Source organism: Cucurbita maxima, unplaced genomic scaffold (assembly GCF_002738345.1).
Source record: "Cucurbita maxima cultivar Rimu unplaced genomic scaffold, Cmax_1.0 Cma_Scf00029, whole genome shotgun sequence".
NCBI classification, from domain to species: domain Eukaryota; kingdom Viridiplantae; phylum Streptophyta; class Magnoliopsida; order Cucurbitales; family Cucurbitaceae; genus Cucurbita; species Cucurbita maxima.
This window is the reverse complement of record NW_019272045.1, coordinates 1,987,636-2,009,669: the sequence shown is the minus strand read 5'-3', so window position 1 is coordinate 2,009,669 and position 22,034 is coordinate 1,987,636. Positions and strand designations below refer to the sequence as shown.

Here is a 22,034-nt window from a genome sequence, read left to right as displayed (position 1 = left end):
AGGTAGCTACATGAAACCATGCCATTCTTTCTAGAATACTCGTTGAGAATGGAACCAAACAAGAACTCTATCATATCAACTAATAGGCCACGAGTAGAAACGAGAGCCAAAAATGGGAGTAACGAACTACTGTAATAGATACCTTAGTCATGGGATAACAATGGAAGTCAGATATCTTAGTCATTTCCTAATAACACAAGGCAAGAAGAGCTATAGGTAGCTACATGAAACCACGTCGTTCTTTCTAGAATACATGTCGAGACTGGAACCAAACAAGAACCCTATCATATCAACTAATAGGTCACAAGCAGAAACAAGAGCAAAAAAATGGGATTAACGAACTACTATAATGGATACCGACTCAATCTGAAGGAAATTATGTAGAACCTCTACAGAATTTCTGTGAAGCTATGGGATAACAACGAAAGTCAGATATCTTAGACATTTCCTAATAACACAAGGCAAGATGAGTCATAGGTAGCTACATGAAACCACTTGTTCTTTCTAGAATACTTGCCGAGATTGGAATCAAACAAGAACTCGATCATATCAACTAATAAATTATGAGCAGAAACGAGAAACGAGAGGCAAAATACACACTTTTAAAGATAAGAACAGATAATTCTCACACAAAAAAATAAAAAACATGCCACAGCCCCTAAGAAAACCACAGGCCAAATAAAGGAAACACAAGCCACAGAACGAACCAGCCCTGCAAACCCTGAATGTTCTGCCATCACTGCACTCGTCCCCAACATGAATGCAAACACCATAAACCAAACAGAGATACCTGTTAAGAATGTCACCACCTTCTCGGATAACTGAACCCAGAATTCTCTCCGAACAATCCCGTAAAAAACGTCACAAACATTGATGCCGCTGCAAACCCAAAAGACAGAGCATCTGATATCATATACAATCTGAAATATTTCTCCTTTCGTAGAACCGCTTTCCCCTCGGAGTTGTATCCACCCGGAACCTGAAAAGCGGCACTGAAGGATACCGTTGCGATAATCGTCGCTACGACTAGATTGGCGTCGGATAATTCGCTCCATATTTGGGACTTCTGTAGCTGTCTGGTACTGTCTTTCTTCACAAGCTCTCCATTGGTTTCTTGTTCTGCGGCATTTGGTTTTGGTTCCTCTTTTTCGAGCAATTGGTTGCTTCTGCCATTTCTAGCAAGCACTTGTTCCATGCCTCGTAGATCTCCATTGAACTCCAACCGTGCCACGCTGAAAGACTGCATCTTTTACACAACGAAGAAGATCAAATGGATAGTTTTTGGTTTCTGATATAAGTACAAGAAGGTAGAGGCGGAGACAGAAGACAGGTACGGAGGTTTCTGTTAGGAACTACGGATCTCCACTATGGTATGATATTGTCCATTTTGAGCATAAGTTCTCGTGACTTTGCTTTTGGTTCCCTCGAAAGGCCTGATACCAATGAAGATGTATTCCTTACTTAGCCAATGTGGGAAATCATAGAGTCTCTCTTGAGGCCTATGTAGTCCTCGAACAGCCTCCCTTTAATCGAGACTCGACTCCTTTTTCTAGAGCCCTCGAACAAATTACACCCTTTATGTTCGAGCAATTACACACTTGTGTCACTTTTGACTATACCTTCGAGACTCACAACTTCTTTGTTCGACATTTGAAGATTCTATTGACATGACTTTGATACCGTGTCAGTAATCATAGATCTCCACAATAGTATGATATTGTCCACTTTGAGCATAAGCTCTCGTAGCTTTGCTTTGGGCTTCCTCAAAACGCCTCATATCAATAGAGATGTATTCCTTATAAACTCATGATTATCCCCTTAATTAGCCAATGTAGGACTACATCCCAACAATCTTCAACAATCCTCCCCTCAAACAAAATATACCATAGAGTCTTCTCTAAGGCTTATGTAACCCTTGAACAACCTCCCCTTAAACAAGACTCAACTCTTTTCTCTGGAGCTCTCGAAAAAAGTACACTCTTTGTTCAACACTTAAAGTCACTTTTGACTACACCTTCGAGGCTCACAACCTCTTTGTTCGACATTTGAGGATTCTATTGACATGGCTAAGTTAAGGGCATGACTCTGATACCATGTTAAGTACCACAGATCTCCACAATGGTATGATACTGTCCACTTTGAGCATAAGCTCTCGTGGCTTTACTTTTGGTTTCTCCAAAATGCATCGTACCAATGAAGATGTATTCCTTACTTATAAACTCATGATCATCCCCCTAACTAGCCAATGTGGGACTCCGTCTCAACAATCCTTGACAGTTTCTCTGCCTATACCCGACTCCGTAGACATCTCTAATTACAATAGGTAAGATTATATGGAGATTGGTAGAGAGGAATGAAGAAGACGTACCTTTTCGTACCAACTAAACTTGGGACTAAATCGAATAATGTCATTGGTAGTGAAACCAGCCTTGTTCATAATCTTCTTGTCAACCCTCCCATTAGCCGCCAGCATCATGACTATAACATAGTCTCCAGTAATAGCAGCAACATGCAAAGGCGTGTTGCCATCCTTGTCCTGTTGGTTCACCAGGTTTCGAAAGCTGCCCAACTCCATCATCTTTCGGACAGCGTAGGCCTGGCGGTTGGCGACAGCCACATGGAGAGCTGTTCTGTCATTTAAGTCTGCTACCTCGCAGCTATCAGGACAGAGCTTGGCGAAGAGTTTGAGGACGGCAGTGCGGCCTTCTTTGGCTGCTAAGTGCAATGGCGAGACGCCATATTTGTCTGTCTTGTAAGCCATGCATGGTTTGTGCTTTAGAATTAGTTCAACTAGTTCCTCTGAGCCGAGGTTGGCTGCGTAGTGAAGGGGAAGCCACTCGTAAGTGTCCGGTTCTATTAGTATGTTAGGGAACTTGTTCAACACCACTCGAATAACTTCTGTCAAAGTATAAGTAAACCTTAAGCTTGAGCTATAAAGACTAAAGTCACCAGTATTTACTCGAAAAAATACAAACAACTCAATTAACCTATTCGGTTATGGGATTTGATTCAAATAAAAAAAATTCAATTAGGTTAAACTGTGATGTCCCACATTGGTTGGGGAGGAGAACAAACCACCATTTATAAGGGTGTGGAAACCTTCCCTAGCAGACACGTTTTAAAGCCTTGAGGGGAAGTCCGAAAGGGAAAGCCCAAAGAGGACAATATCTACTAGCCATAATATGGGTCATTACAAATGGTATCAGAGCCAGACACCGGACGATATGTCAGTCTTCTCCCTGTTCCCCGAAGGGTGGTAGAGACGAGGCGGTGCCCGTAAGAACTCTGGGCCCCGAAGGGGGTTGGATTGTGATGTCCCACATTGGTTGGGGAGGAGAACAAACTACTCTTTATAAGGGTGTGGCGGGGCGGTTACATAAACCGAACCAATCAATATACTACTTACGATGCAAGTGTATTCACATATGAAAAAAATGTTTCAATCTGACCTAATCCGACCCACGAACACCCCCACTCCCTCCCCTATTCTGTCTAAACTAGAATTCTCTCTTCGTTCCGAGTGGGTTCCCGAGGTAAAATCTACATTTTAATTTACTATAATCAAATAAAATTTAAATTAATTATATCATGAAACTTACGTTTGAGTGTGCGAATGATGATGGCGTGTAGCACATTGGCGCCATCTCTTCCGCCGTACAAGCAATTCGATTCAACTTTCAGAATCTCCCGCGCAATCTCCAAATAATCCTCCTCCACCGCCACAAACAGCGGCGATTCCCCGACTCCGTTGGCGCACGCCACCAGTTCCGGACATTCCTTCACCAGAAGCTTCGCAATCTCGCCATGGCCATTCCTCACGGCGTCGTGAAGCGCCGTATCCTCCTCCAAATTCACCATCCGCATCAACTCCTTATTCCGATCATCCGCTTCCAGATCCTCACAGCCATCGCTCGCCTTCGCGCATTCGATTAAATACTCCGCTGCTTGGAAACTCCCGAGCCTCGCGGCCAGATGCAGCGCCGTGTCGCGTTTCGAGTTCGTTCCGTACAGAATCGAAGGGCGCAGCCGCGTGATTTCTTCGGCGATTATCTTCTGGTTGAAGGCGGCGGCGACATGGAGCGCGGTGTTCTTCTAGACCGTGGTTTGGTCGAGGAGAGAAGGATTGACGGCGATGAGAGAGAGGAATTTGTTGTGATCTCCTGAGCTAATAACTTCATAGAACTCGGAATTCATGGAGTCGGAAAGAGGAATTTGGAGAGGTGTTGATTTTTGGGAATCCATGGCGAATGTCTCTGCAACTTCGAAGTGGAGATGGAGCCTTATAACTTTTTTAAATCATTATTTAATTTTCGCTCCAAACATTCCAAAAGTGAGATCGGGAGAAGTTCGGGATGAAATCACAGTGGATTTACAACAATGCAGCACCTTGTCTTACGCAGTCGTTTCGGATTTTCAACCTATTTCGACACTTGCAAGGTAATTTCATTTAAGATTTTTGGTCAAATATGAATACGAAAATGACCTAATCTCTTACACCTTTATTGTTCGTAGCTCAATCATAAGAACTCTAAAGTCAAATATGTTTTGCTTGGAGAAATCTTACGTTAAGGATCTTCGGAAAATTTTCCTAAACCATGGTGGAAGAGTCTGTGTTGGTTTGTGGGAATAGTCTTCACTCTTAGTAACTCGACCATGGCACGAGAATGTCGAAGTCATTAGGTGTCGTAAGTCATCACACTAAATTTCTCACTCTTTGACTTTTTATTTGACTTTTCATTCTCTTACTTTTTTTTTTCCTCAAATGTATTCATTTTTAATAATTAAATGATTTTAAGTTTACTCTCGAGCATAAAACGCTCACTATCATTTGCATAAAACGCTCACTATCATTCAAAATACATTTTTTTGTCATCGGGACATAACTCAATTAGTTAAAATTGAGCGTCGTTTTTAAACTAAAATTGTGGAATATATAATTTATTATAATAAAATAGTTTTTGCCATTCTTTACTTGTGCTATGTAGACACAAGAGAGCTCCTTATTTGGGCATAAAGTGAAAGGTGACAAGAAGATGCTACTCATCCACAGGGAAAAGAATGAAAAATTTCAGATGTGAAAAGACAAAAATGCCCCTCCCATTACAATTTCCAACTTTGGTTGATCAAGACAAGAATATGCCCTCAAAGGAATTTTATTTTATTTTCTTATTGGCTTAAAGGTGGGTCAAGGTTGCAAATATTTCTTTTATTTTGTCCAAATCTAAATAAGATAACGATCTACTTCATATTCATCGTCTAGTACTCGATCAGTCAGTGAGTGAAATTATTTGTTATTGTCAAGATAATGATCTACTTCATATTCACCGTCTAATACTCGATCGGTGAGTGAAATTAAGTAAGAATTGTTTATTTTATATGAAGTTAGAAGGTTGGTATTTATGTTTTTTAAGAAGTAAATTTTGTGAATTTTAAATGAATTTTGTTATTTATTAACATATAAATTTATTAATATTTCAAATATCAATGACAAAAATATATATCAAAATTTTGATTTTATAAAAATGTCTATGGAAATATCTTTAAAATTTCAATATTATGGATAATTCTATAAAAAAAATTAAAAAAAGAACATTTTAGATTAATAAATAAATTTTTAAAATTTTTAAATATATGTTAAAACATTTAATATTAACATGGGAGCAAGGGAAAGATGAAGGAAAAAAAGAAAAAATTTCAACAATAAACATTCATCAATAAATATGCAAACTTAAACAACGAATACTATCGAAGTTAGTCGAATAGAGTTATTAGGTCAAACAATGACTCGATGTTTAGCTCACTGCACCGATGGTCGATCGGCCAAACACTTCCTAGAGTTCTATTTTCTCAAGCTATCCATTTATTTTATTTCATTTTTCATTTAAACTCAAGGCAAGGAGGATTTGAACAACTTATTTTTGTTCATGTGGAGCAATGAAAAAGGGGTCAACATGAGCTGTTATAAAGGGATCAACATGGGCATGCACAAGTCAAGAATACAAGAAGAATGTGTATTGTATGTATTTCTTCATATCGACTTCTCATCATAAAGTATCGACGTCTTATCGTAAAGTACAAATATCACGACTTTACAACTACGACCACTAAGTCAATCGACGATCGCTCAACACTTCATGAATCATTATCACGACTTTATTTTATCATCATTTTGAAGGGGGGGAAAATGTTATTTGGTAGCAGCCTTGAAATAAGTCGAGAAGTGTTATGAAACAGAAACAGAAACAAAAAAACAAAACAAAACAAAACAAAAAGATTAAAAAAAAAAAAGAACACTAAGAAGAGAAGGCAAAGGAGAGAGGCTTGCCTTGGGGTAGATACTCTAATCTCATTAGTTAGCTCCAATCACAGCAGCCATTCAACACCTGCATTTTAAAAAGGATCTAATAGATACTATAATCTCATTCTCCTCCAATTTTTAGGGTGCGACAGTGTAGCAGCTCCTCTTAAAATGTCCGTTCATCACATCTTATAAGTAAAAAAAAAAAACTTGGTGCTAAAATTTCAGAGAGACAGATTTCGCTAAATCATACAAATAGGCTACTAATGCAGAATGGTTCAAAAAGTTTTCAGGTAGAATCTATTTAAAAGGAGGCTACATGATGCAAAGCTTACTAATGATGGAGGTTTTGAGTGACCAATGCCATTTCGCCGCAACCACGCCAAGTTGGGGAGAATTTTACAACGTACAAAGGCTTAGTACCCATAATTCGTACTGTAGACAGAGCCATAGCCTCCAGCATGACTTGCATGACCTGGGTTTGCGGCAGGGGGTGATGCATAGACTGAACCTTGAGTGTAAGAGTTGTACCCTTGGTCTGCCGAACCCCCAGCTTGAGCCTGCGCTGGAGCTCCAGCACCGGCCATAAAATTCTGCAACACAATTAAATAAGAATGTTAATAGATTGCAGGAAAGAGCAGAGAAAGTGGCCTTCAAATTCATATTGATGAGGTCTAATGAGTATGTTTAATAAAACGTGACAATGCGATTTATCTCCAAAAATAAAGTGAACGATGCAAAATCATCAAGAAGATACATTATATCTAATGTTTTCATCAAGAAGATGCAAGATCAAAACAAGCCAGAAAAAAGAATTGCCTGTATAAGCTGCTGGGCTGCTTGAACTTGAGAAGCAGTTCCACTCATTTCTACCGTCATTTCCCCAGGGACTCCCCTCGTTTCTTGGATAGTAACGGTAGCCCCACTAGCACGACGAATGTAGCTTATACTAGCGCCAGCAGTTCCAATGACAGCGTCAGCAAAAGATAATGGAATCTGCATTTGTTGGGTTGTCTGCAAGTACCAACAAAAAAAAAAATTCTGAATTATCATAAAATATTCACCAAGTCCTCAAGAGTTATCCCAACTATGGGGGAAAAATGAAAATCTAAGGAACCATGGGATCGGGCCAAATGATAAGTGTTTAATGAGCGAACACTTATAACCCAATGACTCAGATGATGGCATGCAGTTAACTTGTTTCTTGTCTTAGCAATAAAAAAAAATGGGATAGAGTTAGAAAGAAGGATGTAACACAAGCACCACATCAGAATTACTTTTGAAAAACTTCGACGAGTTTGCAAAGCCACATCAAATACAGGAGTTCGAAGGCTTATCAAACCTGTGTGACAATTGAAGGCACTGACTGTGCATTTGTTTGCGGATGAACACCCATAGGAGCTTCCCTACCATAAGCAGAAATTCCATGATGAGGTTGCTTATCCATAGCCGATGGCATATCAGCAGGTGGATAATAATTGTCAAATTGACGAGGTGGTGGCATGTATGGAGGATTCGGTCCGAAGCCAGGACCACCCCCAGCATTTGGTGGCATTCCTTGAGGTGGGCCCCAAGATTGGTGTGGTGGTGGCATGTGCTCCATCTGTTGATTTGTCATCTGCATCTGATTTTTGGGCATTTGGGTTGGAAGGAAGAACAGGAATGTTTAGGACTTCAATACTATTAAAAGTAGAAGTGTTCGAAAAATCATTAGGAAATCATACTCACATTCATTTCAAAAACTGGGATAATGCTTCGGTCAACCAGAAACTTTCTCAGATGAGAAGCAATGAGTTCCACGGCTTTGTGCACACCAGCTGGATCGCCTAGTACTTCAACAACTCTATCGTCTTGGAGAGCAAAAACAGGCAAATCTTCTGCAGAAAGTTCCCGGGTGACAAGTATAAGAATGCAATGAAAATGGAAAACCAAAATGGAGTATATAATTATCAACTCAGAAACCAATGAATAACATAGTAAAAGAACGATAAAGCAGAGAATCAAATGACATCCAGAGAAGTCCACCTGATCCAAGAACTCTAACTATACAATTTGACTCTTCTTGAATGGATTTAACGGTCCCTCCCTGCTTCCCGATTAAACTTCCTGCTTGTGAAGCTGCAACTAGCAGTCTCGTTGAGACTTTGCCTCCCATGTTAGGAGCATTAGCATTATCACCCTCCAGACCATCAACAATACGTTTATGAACCCTCAGAAGTCCATCCACCGCAGGAGGAAAATCAGAATCGGGTTCCTCCTTCGCAGACACCATTACCTATTAAATGAAGCATACCATCTTGTGAGAACTACAAATTTTCATCATAAATTGACCAATTATCACAACAACAAAAAAAATCAAATGAGTATTATGAAGTACTGGAACCTGAAATTCCCCATTCTACAAAGAAAGAATGACTCATATAGCAAATAAAAAGCAAAAACAATTTGTCGAATTCCAGAGCCAGCTAATGAGCTCACCACAGGGAAAACACAAAAAAAAAAAAAAGCCCAACCAATGAAAAGATAGGATTAGTTCATAATATCTATAAGAAAATAACCAAGGATCACCATCCAAAACTTATAATGATACAAATTCACTAATAAATACACTAGCATATCAATTTACTCGCACAAACATCCAGTTGTATCCAATGATATATGCATTGATGGATCGTGTTGTGCATCCAATAGTAGAAAAAAATGGAAATAACAAAAAGAGCACCTCCCAATTTGTGTGGTCTACAACGAAAAACTAAGTTTATCTGCAAGTGAGAACCATAAAAAAACAAAAAAACTATTCATATTAATTTCCATTTAGATCTCCCATTAGGTGTCCAAACCCTTAGTCATCAAACGTGCTTAACTTCTTCATCGAATTTGGAGCACCTTCCAATTAGAATAATAAAGTTGCCAAAACTAAAAGGCAGACCAAACAATTCAAAAATAGTTTCTCCCAAACTATATATCTGAAAAGGCAACGGCCAAAATGGTGGATGATTTCTTCCTATATATCATGCCAGAGACAACTTAAGAGGCCGCAAATATATCTAAGGGAAAATGCTGAAATTTACCAGCTTTCTATGTTTCAAGAAACTAGATAATATAGTTATGTTTTCCTCCTTAAATTAATGAGTTCAGGTTTTCACATTACCTTCTATGTTGTTGGATTATAGACCCAGTTATTGGCAAAGACACAATAGAAGCATAAGCAAAAATACATCACTTCTATTTGATATTGATTGGCCAGTTTTAGTGCCTCAATTTATATTTTAAGCAGATCTTTAATCGTGTATAAACATCTTTTAAATTACTAAAATTTTTAACTCTTAACATTTATCATTATGTTTTCTCCATTTTTCATATTATTATCCCGTTGGAAATCTTGACATCAACCTTCAGATCTGAAGTTACCAGAGATATTGCAGTGCTTCATGGTACAAAAGTTCCAGATGCCTTTATTCAGATCAACTTTTCAGAACTTTGTAATGTTGAATGCTGATCTCCGCATCTGGATCTTTGGTTCTTCAAATATGGGATCCTATTGAAGATTGAGTAGTTGCCTTAAATTTTGCACACAACCTGCACAGATTCATTTTTTGTTACTACAATCAAGGCAACTGTATCCATATTCGGGATTACCTGGAATACTCTTACATTCCTTTCTGTTTTAGTTATGACTTTGCTTTTATGAGTTTAAAGGGTTAATCTTAGTTTCTGGACACTTCCTTATGGCAGTTATAGAGCTGTAAGAGAATCAGTTTAGTAGTCATTGATGGGGTGTAGAAGCACAGATATCTTGAAAGATGGAGTTCAATCTTCTCCATAAGTCTTAGCATATCCATTTTAAGTGTGTCAAATGGTTTCCTATAATCAAATGTTTGTTCCATGACACGAAAGAATTTTCGAATATTAACTTTAATTTTTATAATCAACGATTTAATGGCTTTTAGTACAAGTTCTAATCAAGTTATTATTGATAATATTTTATGAACTCTTTAAGGTCTAAATTTTCTTTTTAGCGTCATATTTCCATCATTACACAGCCATATAACTGATGTCACATGCTTGAATATAACAGGAGTACAATCAAGATTAAACAACTAACTAAAAATAATCGCCCAAACTTGATGCTCGACCAGATTGGGCTAATTAGGCAATATAATGCCCAATATTTGCCTACCTTGAAGCAAGGTGCTATACATATTGAGAATACAAAATTAAGAAAACCTAAAACAATAATTGTTAATGAATCATCAATATCCATTAGAATAAAAAAAAAAATTATATATGCATAATAAAAAATAAAAAATAAAAAACTGGATAGATACTATTAATTTGATATTAAATCATTTGCACCTCCTTAAATCCAAATAATTTTCACAAAAATACTAGCTAAATTATTAAAGAAAAGTTCTTATCTGGAGGAAGGAAAACTTACTGCTCTTTCCGCTGTTCCAGGAGGACCATCAAGAATTTTAATCCGAGCTCTCGTTTCCTCGACTATTTTCTTGATGAACTCACCTTTGCGACCAATTATACTACCAACCTTTTGAGCAGGAACCAACATTCGAAAAACACTCTCTCCTGGCCATCCAGGCCACTTCTTCTCACCAACAACAGCCAGAGTATCCTCATTATGCACCTCTTTTGGCTCCAACTCTAAGGTTTCTGGTACATGTTCATTCTCAAGTCCGTGCAAGTTTTCTGGCTCCTCTGTACTCTCCTGTTCTAGTGTATTGTCCTGTACCTGAGCATTCTCATATATTTGTGCGTTCTCATATATTTGTGCAGTCTCATCAACTTCATTATCGTCGACATGCGTGTAGCTCTGTTCCACGTCAGCCATGTGTTACTTACAGATTAAGCTGCAACAAAGTACCATATATAAGTAAAACAATTAATATAGAAAAATTTCCCTCATTCGCACCAAAGTGCATAACCTATAAAATTTCAGTAAACAAATATAAAACTACCCTGAAAATCCTCAGGCCATCAACTCATATTAACAAGTGAAATTAGCAATAAAACATGCACTCCTCAAGTGTTCGAATATGGAAATTTCCAGCTTATATATATATATATATATATACTTTTCCTTTCTGGACAGAACGATAGTATCATAATCCAGAATTGAAAAACAAAAAATCTACTGTGAACTTGACAATTGACAAGACAAGGGAAATCCCACCAGTAGAACATACAAAAATTAGAAAATTCCAAGTCAACGATAAAAATCCAAGAAACACGAAATCTCCTGGCTTATTCCCAACAAAATGAATCATACCCATCTGAAACAAAACCAATCCAAACAAACTAAAAACATTCCGCAACTTCCATCACAAATATTAACGGAAAAATAAAAACTTCATAGACGAACAGAACAGATAACAAAGCACGCGAACAAACAAACCCTAGACATCAAATTAACAACGCAAATAAGCCTATTTTATCATACCTACTGAAGAATCGAAGCGAGGTACAAAAAGTATGAGAGAACGGAGTAATTCGAACTGGAAAATCTGGAACCTCGAATGTGGCCTTCTAGGGTTTTAGAGATTTGGCGAGGAAGAGAGAGAGAGATGGAGAGAGAGAGAGGAGGCGTGCGGCCACAATGGTAGAGAGGGCCGGTCGATTTTATCTTATTAGCATTTGTTTTCTTTTTATTATTTTTTAAATAGAAAAACAAAAAATATTAATAATAATATAACCATTTTAAAATTTTAATAATAATAATAATATATTATATTATATTATTTGTTTTCCTTTTTAGATGGTGAAAGTAGTTAAGGAGCAATTTGAAGATTTAATTAAATTGAAACAACGAGATTTAAAATTTTAAAACTCACCGGACTAAATTAGAAATGGTAAAATTTAAATAATAGAAATTAAATTCATAATTTTCAAGCTCTCCACCACCCGTGGACCCTGTGTCACATACGTGTGTCACAGTGTAGGCGAGCGTGTCGAGATGAGTGTCTTGAGCGACTTTCTTTAAAATGGGTTTTTCAAGGACAGTATCAGGTGGCACGAGTGTGCCGGTACTACGCCCCAGCCCTCGTGTTGGAGGTTGCTACATACACCCGCTATCCGATACAGTATCCGTAAATGACACTGAGCACGAGAGGGTCAATGCTTCGATAGAACCTGGATGGATAGACGTTCTAGAAGTTCCGATGAGATGAGCGACACGTGGATCCATTCGAGCGAGTTGTGATGACCGATGACATCCCGAGACTCGAGATGACGTCAAGACATATGGACTATGTTGATGGGGATCGAGATGACAAGACAAGATGCGACGTTACATTGAGAGACCGTGGCCTCGAGCAGAGGGAAGGTCGAGTCGAATGACTCGCCCTAGTGTAGAGGCAAGTCGGTTGTGTCGCAAACGATTGAACATGCACGCGTAGGCGACATGTGTGGTCGAACAAGTTTGGATTCCGCACAAGCGATGTTCGATTGGCAAGAGAAGTAAAAGTTATATTTTTTTCAACTACAAATTAAATTAATGTGTGATGGGTATCTCACTTAGGCTCGAAGAACGGCGTTGAGAGACAACACCGTATTTTTTGTAGTACAGTATAAGTCCTTTTTTATTTAGTAGCAAAGAGACAAACATCGATATGGAACGTTCATTTAGTGTTACTCTATCTGACCTCCTTTAGGCTGGTCTCTAAAACCATTAACGACATTATCGTGTCTACTCCCATTTGCACCTTAGATTAGCAATCTTGCTTACTCTCCATAATGTGTTAAATGATACACTAAACTCTTCATCGTGTGTAGAGATAAATATCTAATGTGTTATCCTATCGGAGAAGTCATTTTTGGGGGAGAGATTGCGTGCTCTTTGGTTAGAACCACTAAGGGGTCTTAATGGTTTGGACTTGAGTAGGGTGAAAAAACACATACGAACGACGTTCCGCGAAATATGTGAACTATGTTCCTTTAGGTTCTTTAAATTACGTGGGTGGCGTAGCTACCTACTACTATTTAACATTATCATGAGATCCCACGTCGGTTGAAGAAGGAACCGAATCACATTTATAAGGGTGTGGAAACCTCTCTCGCGTTTTATAACCTTTAGGAGAAGCTTGAAAGTAAAAGGCCAAAGAAAACAATATCTACTGACAGTGAGCTTGAGCAGTTGGTATCAAAGGCAGACACTAAGCAATGTGCCAACAAAGATGTTGGGCCTCTGAAGAGAAGAACGAGTACCAATGAGGACACTGGGTCCTAAAATGAGATGCATTTTGAGACCTCACATCAGTTGAAAAAGAAAAACGAAGCATTCTTTATAAAGATGTAAAAACATTTTCCTATCAAACCCATTTTAAAACGGTGAGGGAAAGCCTAAAAGAAAAAATTCAAATAGGATAATATCGAACAATAGGCTTGGGCCATTATAATCATATTCACGTGACTCGTTCATCGTTCATTGTTCATCGTTCATTGTGAAAAACATTGTGGCATCGTAATTTGAACGGTAAAACACGAGGTTGAAGAAGGAAAGTTTCAAAAGAATTGTGATTAGATGAACATGAAAGTAACAAAAACTACAGGAATTGTGATTCTTAAACTACAAGAATTGTAACATCCACTTCCCCTCTCCTCTCCCTCTCATCTTCTCTATTGCCCCTCCTTGCTTTCCTCTCCTGCCTTTTTTTTCTCCTCGCCACCCCCCGCTGTCGCCTCCGCCGCCACCGTGGCCGCTGTCATCAGAGAATCAAATTTTTCCGACTTTCCCAGAACGATCTCAATCTATCAAAATCGACCCAAAACAAGAAACGTTTCAAAACTCAATCCCAATTTCAATCTAGGATCATAATCAAAGTTCGAATGAATTACCAGTAACTTAACATATCATATAAACTTGAAGTTCATAATCAAACAATCTATCAAAATCGACCCAAAACACGAAAAGTTTCAAAACTAAAAGAACAATTCATATCCAACGATGAAAAACTTAAACATGCCAACAAATTCATGTAATGAAAGTTATCCCACAAGATTAATCTGAGCATTCCTGGCTAAAAATGAAAATACATCGTATCAAAATCATACGAACCTTAGCTTTCTGAACCAAACGACCTTTGTTCTCATCCTTCATGCCGACGGTAGAAGTCAAAACTTCTGTTTCACAACAAAACCATACAAATCATCGGTGATAACCATTTTATCAAGAAATTACTTGAATTAACGAATATGTTAACAGAATTACTCTTCTCTGTAGCCAATCCATTGTTTTTTAGAATCTCTGCAATTGTGACAACGGTAGTGATTGCTGTAATGATACAGAGAATTTGAGATAAGAAAATCAAAAAACACATGTACCAATAGCGGAAAAATTAAAAGATTTTCAAGAATTGAAACAATACCCATTCCCAATGCAGAAAGCTCAACCTCATTATGCTGTTGAATGTACCTCTAAATCAAGAATTAAACACATTGATGTAAAAAGTCGTAATCTTCAATCTCGATTTCATCGAAAAAAATCAACGAAAGGGGATCTTAGGGCAAACGATTCAAATTTCCGATAAAACATCTCAACAATCAAGAAACTAAAATCAAACGATTATCCGAATGAAATCGTTTCAAATTCTTGCTCAAATCGTAATCTCAAATCTCAATTTCATCAAAAACGAAAGGAGATCTTAAGGCAAACTTTGAGAGCAAGATTCAAATTTCCAATAAAACAATTAAACAAAGAAGAAACTAAAATTAGACGATTGTATGCAAAATCAAAAGAATCGGATCAATTGACGGTTCGTTCTTACCTTACACATTTCGATTCCATTTCTCAAGAACGAAACAAAAACGGAACAAATTTCAAATCGAAAAGAATGGAAGAACAAGAGAACAATTTGTGAATACCTTAGCAAGATTAACGTAGAAGAAGAGTGGTTTCTTGGTATTCGAAACCTGAATTCTATTCTTCTTCTGTGTTTCAGTGGCTCCTGATACCGCAATCGTCGTCGTCATATCTTCGATCTTCGATCTCTTTTCACTATATATTCCTCGATCTCTCAGATCAAAGCAACAAGAACAACAGATTCTCTCTTGCAGTTTTTCTCGGGAAAATTCTGAGGAGCGGGAAAAAAATTGAAGGGGGGAGCTTCACGAAACTAGATGCAAGTCGTTAAGAAGGGTTTTAATGGGGGAAAGCGCGGGAAAAAGTAACACGTGGCGGTGTTTGATTGGCTGGAAACATGGAAGTTAGTTTTGTTGACCGTTATCAGCGGAATTTAAGGTGGTCAAAAGTCGTAGTTATTTTTAAGAAATTGTGAAATTATTTTCGCCTATTTTCAGATTGACGAAAATACCCTTTATTTGCCTTTCTTGATACCGTTGTTTCGTTGGACTTTTTTGTCATTTTGTATCTTAAATGTTTTACTAATTCAAAGTCAATAACTAAAATTCGAAAATATATTTATTAATTATTACGCATCACATTTCATAATTTTTATAAAAATTTAAAATATAAAAAAATAATTAATTAAGATTTTTTTTTAATAAACTAACTTACCAAAAATTCAATTATATATATTTTCTATTTTATTTTTCAAATTTATAATAATTTAATTTTTATTATAAATCCTACTCGTGAACGGTTGCATCGAAAGGTCATCACGTCATGCGATATTAATAGTTAAATGACATTATTAGTATTGGTCATATGTTTTTAGTTCAACATGTCAGCTCGAGTATGACACCCGAGTAAATGTGGAGTACATGAATGAACTAAACCCACATCTGAATGAGAGCGGTCACTGAGAATAGGATGACTAAGGAAAAATTTTAAAAACGGAAATTTAATACATATACCAACAACGTGTACTTTCTTTTTTAGTAGTTCAATCATAGATATGTTTTGCTTGAAACAATTTTATGTTGGATGATCGACTCATGCTGATTTGTGGGGATAATCTTCACTGTTAAGAGTAAGAAATAAGTAACGTGACCCTGTTGCAGGAGATTGTCGGGGTAATTAGGTATCGAATTCGAAATTTGGATTATGATCCGAATTCTAGAGGTACACTCTTATATCGAGAATCGAATATCTTATCGTATTTGTGTTACACATAAAATAAAAACAAAATAATTTTGGACCCCACGAACAAGAAATTCTATGGATCTTCCCAAGCCCGATCTATTATTGCCCACGAACACCACCGACACATACGAACAAACTAATAATAATAGAAAAGGAGATTGGACCAACAATATTTTTTATGAGATTTAAAGGAGAAAAAGTTGGCCTCAAATTGGCCTCCTTTGTACTTAGCTTGTTCATAGAGATAGGGACATTGACATGTCATTGGCCAATGTGGCCAATCATATGCTTAGGGAATATTATTTATAATGTTTAATCACATCCACGTATTATCTTGTTGAATACAGAGATCCGATGGATCAATATGAATCTCGAAAGTAGATAGTTGACCGACCCTCTTTGTCTTAGAGGCTCTTTGAACGAGGAAGCGCTTGCTATTGTAACCCCTTTCCCCAGTGTATGTGAAAAAGGCGTCTCGCCTATTATTTGATCTTTAGCTAAGTTTCACGGTAAGGAATGCTCAAGTTTGTTGAATTTGACACATACGTTGGGTTAAAATACGAAACTTAAACACATCCGTTTTCGGGCCATTTTGGAGTCAAATTCATTTTGAGATAAGGGTCGTTAACTCGTTCAGAAAAGTTATTTTCTCGTTTGAATATCATACCATATTCATTAAATATTGTCCAAAGTTTTATATATCTATATATCTATATATATATATATATATATATATATATATATATATATATATTTATATTTATTTATTTATTGGTCAATTCAAAATTATGACATGACACCCACCAATTAAAGATATTTTAAAATATGCTTATTTTGTGGGATAATTAAGGGATTTAATTTGGTGAGAGAATAAATAAATAAACTTTTGAGTAAAAGAATGATTAAAAAAAAGTGGGTAATAATTAAAAAAAAAACCTTTATCAAAGAAAATAAAATAAAATAAAAACGGCTTTACATAAATAAAATAATTATAAAAAAAAAAAACACTTTGTAATTATTTTCTATTTGACTTTCAAAAAGTTAGGCCTTGTTGTTTGGTTTTTATTTTATATTTTGTTTTTAATAGTGTTGAATTATTATTATTATTATTATATATATAATATTGCTACCCAATTTTGTTTGTTTTAAAACTTTAAATCTAATTAATAAAATAATATTCTATTTTCATTTCTAAATTACGAAATTGTTTATTTGTTTATACCACAGGAGTTCAAAAGTGGTAGAGAGCTGACATCATGCCTACTTGTACGCTACATTTTGGAACATTTACAAAAAGGTGAATTTTGGTTTTTTTTTTTAAACATTAATTTCGTTCTATTCTAGGATTAATATTTCATTAAAATATAATTATAATTAAATCATTTATAAATTCAACTAAAATTGAAAAAACATTAAAAAAAAAGTATATATTTTAATAAAAAAATTTAAAAAAATAGTTATTAATAATAATTAATGATTTTTTTATAAAATAAACCAAATTCCAAAGAAGATTCTCATGTCATGATTTTAAGCCGTCAACTTACGCCGTTAGTTTATTAATTGAATTTCATTAATTAATTGTGAAAAAGCCTTTTCAAATATTAAAATAAAATAAAATTAAATCAATTAATAATGGAGTGGATTAGACCAACTGAAAGCAACTACCTCCTTCACCATTCACAAATTTCAATTTTAATTAATTAATCTTTTTTTTCAACTTTAATTAATTATTAATTAATTAATTATGGTATATGATAATTATTATAGATTTGATTATATTTAAAAAATACAGTACGAAGAGTTATAGGTAAGTATGTTTAGAATCATTCAAGTTAGACATAATCAATGTAACTTGTTCATATATTTAATCAACAAAATAATCTGAATCTTACTTTTTTTTTTTTTTGCAATAACTCATGTCAGTACATCTTCATTTTCAGTGGCTCAATTATAAAAACACCAGAATTAAGTATGTTTGATTTTGAGTAATTCTATGTTCGGTGACCTACTAAAAACTTTTATAGAAACATGTGAGTGAAGACAAAACATACTAAATAATTCACGTTGGTATATGAAGATGAGCTTCTCTAGAGGTAACTCAAGATAAATAAATAACGTGGTCATGTTGCATGAGAGATGGACAAGAATATCGACACCATCAAATATTTAAATCGAAAATTAAAGAAAATTACATTTAAAACGTGAGCTGAGGATGACGGCGATGATGATGACGATGATGTCTCGATCTCTTTGAGGCGGGCCCCACAATAAAAATATATATATTATATATTTAAAAAAATATATTTTTTACATTTATAATCTATAAATAAAAAGTTTTAAATTTTTTAAATTATTGGGGTTTTGTTTTTTGTTTTCCGATCATTACGCTAACAAAAAGGAAAACCGCTAGCTTTGATTTGTAGAAAGGAAAGAAAGAAAAACCCAATTTTCAATTTATTTTCCCACTTTGTTTTATTTTCTTTTGTTTTCGTTTGGTTTTAGAGAGCGGGGAGGCGAGGTTAGAGGGGCGGGGAGCCAGGGCGATCTTGTCGGATCGGCAAGAGGAGCTGGTTTCTCAGGGTACCTTCTTCTTCTCCTCTGTTTTTCATGCCTTTTCTGCTTTCTTCCTTCCATTCCTCTGTTTTTCTTTTCATCTTCTTTGCTGTAATGGGTTGAATATGGCTCTTCTGCTGTTCTTAATGCTGTGTTTTGAGCTGTTTCTGCTGTTTTTTGGTTCTTGTTTGATGTCTTGTGGTGTTTTGAGGCTTTGTGGAAATGGGGTTTTCTTGTTTTTTGAATCCTTGCATGTTTGTTTGTGGGAGTTCTTGTTTGTGGAGTTGGGAATCTGGATTAACCCTTTTGATTTTATGGGTCAATTCAAATATATTTGAAGTGTTCTTGAGGATTGATTTCATTTTGATGTTGTTCTTTCCTTTATGATCTTGTTTTTCATGGTGTTTTGGGGCAAACCATGGATTTTCTGAGTTGGATCTTTCTAATATAGCTGACACATTTTAAAAACCGTGAGGGAAAGCCCAAAGAGGACAATATAGCGGTAGGCTTGGGCTGTTACAAATGGTATCACAATCAGGCATAGGGTGATGTGCTAGCGTAGGCTGAGCCCTAAAGGGGGTGGACACGAGGCGATGTGCAGCAAGGATGCTGGGTATGGAAGGGGGGGTGGATTGGAGAGGTCCACATTGATTGGAGAAGGGAACGAGTGCCAACGAGGACGCTGGACCCTGAAGGGGGGTGGATTGTGAAATCCCACATCGGTTGGGGAAGAGAACGAAAGACTCTTTATAAGGGTGTGGAAATCTCTGTTCTAAAAATCTTGAGGGAAAGCCCAAAAAGGACAATATATGCTAGCGGTGGGTTTGGGCTGTTACAAATGGTATCACAGCCAGACACATGGTAATGTGCCAAGGCTGAGCCTTGAAGAGGGTGGACATGAACCGGTGTGCTAGCAAGGACGCTGGGCTCCAAAATGGGTGGATTGGGAAGGTCCCACATCGATTGCAGAAGAGAACGAGTGCCAACGAGGATGCTGTACCCCGAAGGGGGTGGATTGTGAAATCCCACATCGGTTGGGGAAGAGGACGAAATACCCTTTATAAGGGTGTGGAAATCTCTTCCTAACAGACCCGTTTTAAAAACCTTGAGGGAAAGCCCAAAGAAGATAATATGTGCGCTGGCGGTGGACTTGGACTGATACCATGTTCATTTTTTTGTAGGGTCATGGGTAGGGAAATTGCTTGTGTTGTGGAGGATCCAAATGATCTTGAAATGGTTTTAAATGGTGTTTCTCATGACAAAGTTCATGATTCCTCCAAAACTTCAGAAGAAAGTATTGATTTGGAGGAATTCGAGGATAATGAATCGAGTGAGGAGAATTCGTTAGATGAAAATCGTCAAGAAACGCTGGACGGTGTTCTAGCCATCAAAACCACAATCATTGATGCTAGTGTGCCTATACCTGTCCCTTTGCTTGCTCCCGCATCCGAGCTTGAACCTAAACCTGAACCTGAGCCTGAGCCTGAACTTGTGCCCGTGCCCCTGCTTGTTCCTGAGGAGAAGAAGAAGGAGGAGCGAACTGTTGCACAGAAAATCAGTGACTTCAATAAGTCTATCTCGCCTGGGACTATAGCTGTTACTCCGAAAATCGTGCGGGTGAACCACAAGATTCAACAACCAACTGTTCAGGTACAGAGAAAAGGAGCAATGTACGCACAAACCATTGAGACCGAACGTGCTCCAACTCCAACAACCGTCGTCGATGTTTCGTCGAATGCCATCACATCAAACTCGAAGTCTCCCGGCCCAAAAGAGAATTCATTAGTAAGTACAACTTTTAGGAAGATCAATGGAGCTGCATTTTTTCCTATATATATCCTTAAATACAAGATTATCGACTCGAAAACAGCTTCCCGACTTTGATTTTTGAGTTCAAACAAGTATTATGTGCTGATTTCTGCGTGTGTGTTTTACTGTCTACAGCCAAACTCGCCGCGACCATCATGGAAATCTTCACAGAACGATCTTAAGAAAAATCACGAAGAACAGCCAAACTCGCCTCAAACATCATCGAAATCTTCACATATTTATCTTAAGAAACATCATGGAGAAGAAGAACATTGGTCTACCGCTGCCTCGTATCCTTTTTTTCGACAACGATCTCACAGAATCATGTTTTTGTTCGGTTTCATAAACTATAATTCATTCATATGATCAGATTTTGTTATCCTTAGCCGATTGACAGTACCTTCGCATCAATTCGACAGCTCAAATCTAAAGTTACTATCGGAACAGCTCCCACATTTCAATCAGCCAAACGTGCTGATAAAAGGAAGGAGGTACGTCGGTCGTATGATGGAGACATGTTCTTGCTGTTCTATCTGGGATTTTCTGTTTATATATCAAATGTTTTTTCTCTGTTCAGTACTACAACAAGTTGGAGGAGAAACACAAAGCTTTGGAGGCCGAGAGAATCGAATACGAAGCACGAATTAAGGTATTCCCTGATACCCATCTTGTCGTGTCGTGTCGTGTAATCACCAAACGATCGTCTTAGTTTCGTCTTCGATTTTAGGAAGAGCAACAAGCAGCAATCAAAGAGCTTAGGAAGGGATTAGTGATCAAAGCTAAACCAGTGCCTAGTTTTTATTATGAAGGACCACCACCTAAGGTTGAACTCAAAAAGGTTGGTCGTCGAAACTCTATACCGATATGATAACGATATGTTTTCAGTGTCGGTAAAATTAGTATGTTTCTTTGTTTCGCGATGATGGTAAGATTTTAACTAGGATCTTATGTCAGTTGCCATTAACTCGACCAAAGTCTCCAAATCTAACTCGAAGGAAAAGCTGCGGTGATGCGACGATGAGCATAGGCCTAGAGGAGAAGGGAAGAGGATGCGCACGAGCGCAGCGCCTTAGCTACGGTAGTCACAAATTTGAATCAGCTAACGGCATACCGTGCAGAAATAAAGCGCAAGCCAATGGGCATTGCTACAGTAATGAAAATTTTAAACATCGAAACCACGTGAAGCAGCATGATAAAGAGACGAGAAAAACGACTCTTGCAACGACCGATCCGCTCAAAAGTAATGTATGTATCCCGATTCACTCATGAACATCTACTTTTTATCTAATGTGAGCTGAAAAAAAAAAAAAAAAAAAAAAA

At 37.0% G+C, this 22,034-nt stretch overlaps 4 protein-coding genes across 4 annotated transcripts; 1 reads left to right on the top strand and 3 right to left on the bottom strand.

The window, feature by feature from the left end:
* Nucleotides 1–422: 422 nt before the first annotated feature.
* On the bottom strand, nucleotides 423–4,317 carry LOC111465497 (protein ACCELERATED CELL DEATH 6-like). Its single transcript, XM_023109899.1, is given in 3 exon segments — nucleotides 423–1,246; nucleotides 2,369–2,898; nucleotides 3,600–4,317. Coding segments are annotated over 3 exon segments (1,617 nt in total). The 5' UTR covers nucleotides 4,243–4,317; the 3' UTR covers nucleotides 423–802.
* Nucleotides 4,318–6,409: 2,092 nt separating this feature from the next.
* On the bottom strand, nucleotides 6,410–11,920 carry LOC111465516 (flowering locus K homology domain-like). Its single transcript, XM_023109925.1, has 7 exons — nucleotides 11,754–11,920; nucleotides 10,737–11,163; nucleotides 8,324–8,573; nucleotides 8,027–8,175; nucleotides 7,641–7,922; nucleotides 7,118–7,312; nucleotides 6,410–6,891 (listed from the first exon to the last, which is right to left on the bottom strand). The coding sequence occupies exons 2-7, from the start codon at nucleotides 11,142–11,144 to the stop codon at nucleotides 6,715–6,717; spliced, it is 1,461 nt and encodes a 486-aa protein (XP_022965693.1). The 5' UTR covers nucleotides 11,145–11,163; nucleotides 11,754–11,920; the 3' UTR covers nucleotides 6,410–6,714.
* A 1,855-nt stretch (nucleotides 11,921–13,775) lies between these two features.
* On the bottom strand, nucleotides 13,776–15,746 carry LOC111465325 (uncharacterized protein At2g34160-like). Its single transcript, XM_023109643.1, has 6 exons — nucleotides 15,743–15,746; nucleotides 15,173–15,381; nucleotides 14,677–14,725; nucleotides 14,520–14,582; nucleotides 14,367–14,431; nucleotides 13,776–14,059 (listed from the first exon to the last, which is right to left on the bottom strand). Exons 1-6 carry the CDS (start codon nucleotides 15,744–15,746, stop codon nucleotides 13,928–13,930), a joined length of 522 nt encoding a protein of 173 aa, XP_022965411.1. The 3' UTR covers nucleotides 13,776–13,927.
* A 3,078-nt stretch (nucleotides 15,747–18,824) lies between these two features.
* Nucleotides 18,825–22,011, top strand: LOC111465541 (protein WVD2-like 1). The gene is made up of 7 exons (XM_023109968.1): nucleotides 18,825–18,932; nucleotides 20,087–20,690; nucleotides 20,850–21,004; nucleotides 21,112–21,205; nucleotides 21,292–21,363; nucleotides 21,442–21,552; nucleotides 21,669–22,011. The coding sequence occupies exons 2-7, from the start codon at nucleotides 20,091–20,093 to the stop codon at nucleotides 21,981–21,983; spliced, it is 1,347 nt and encodes a 448-aa protein (XP_022965736.1). The 5' UTR covers nucleotides 18,825–18,932; nucleotides 20,087–20,090; the 3' UTR covers nucleotides 21,984–22,011.
* The last annotated feature ends 23 nt before the right edge of the window (nucleotides 22,012–22,034 follow it).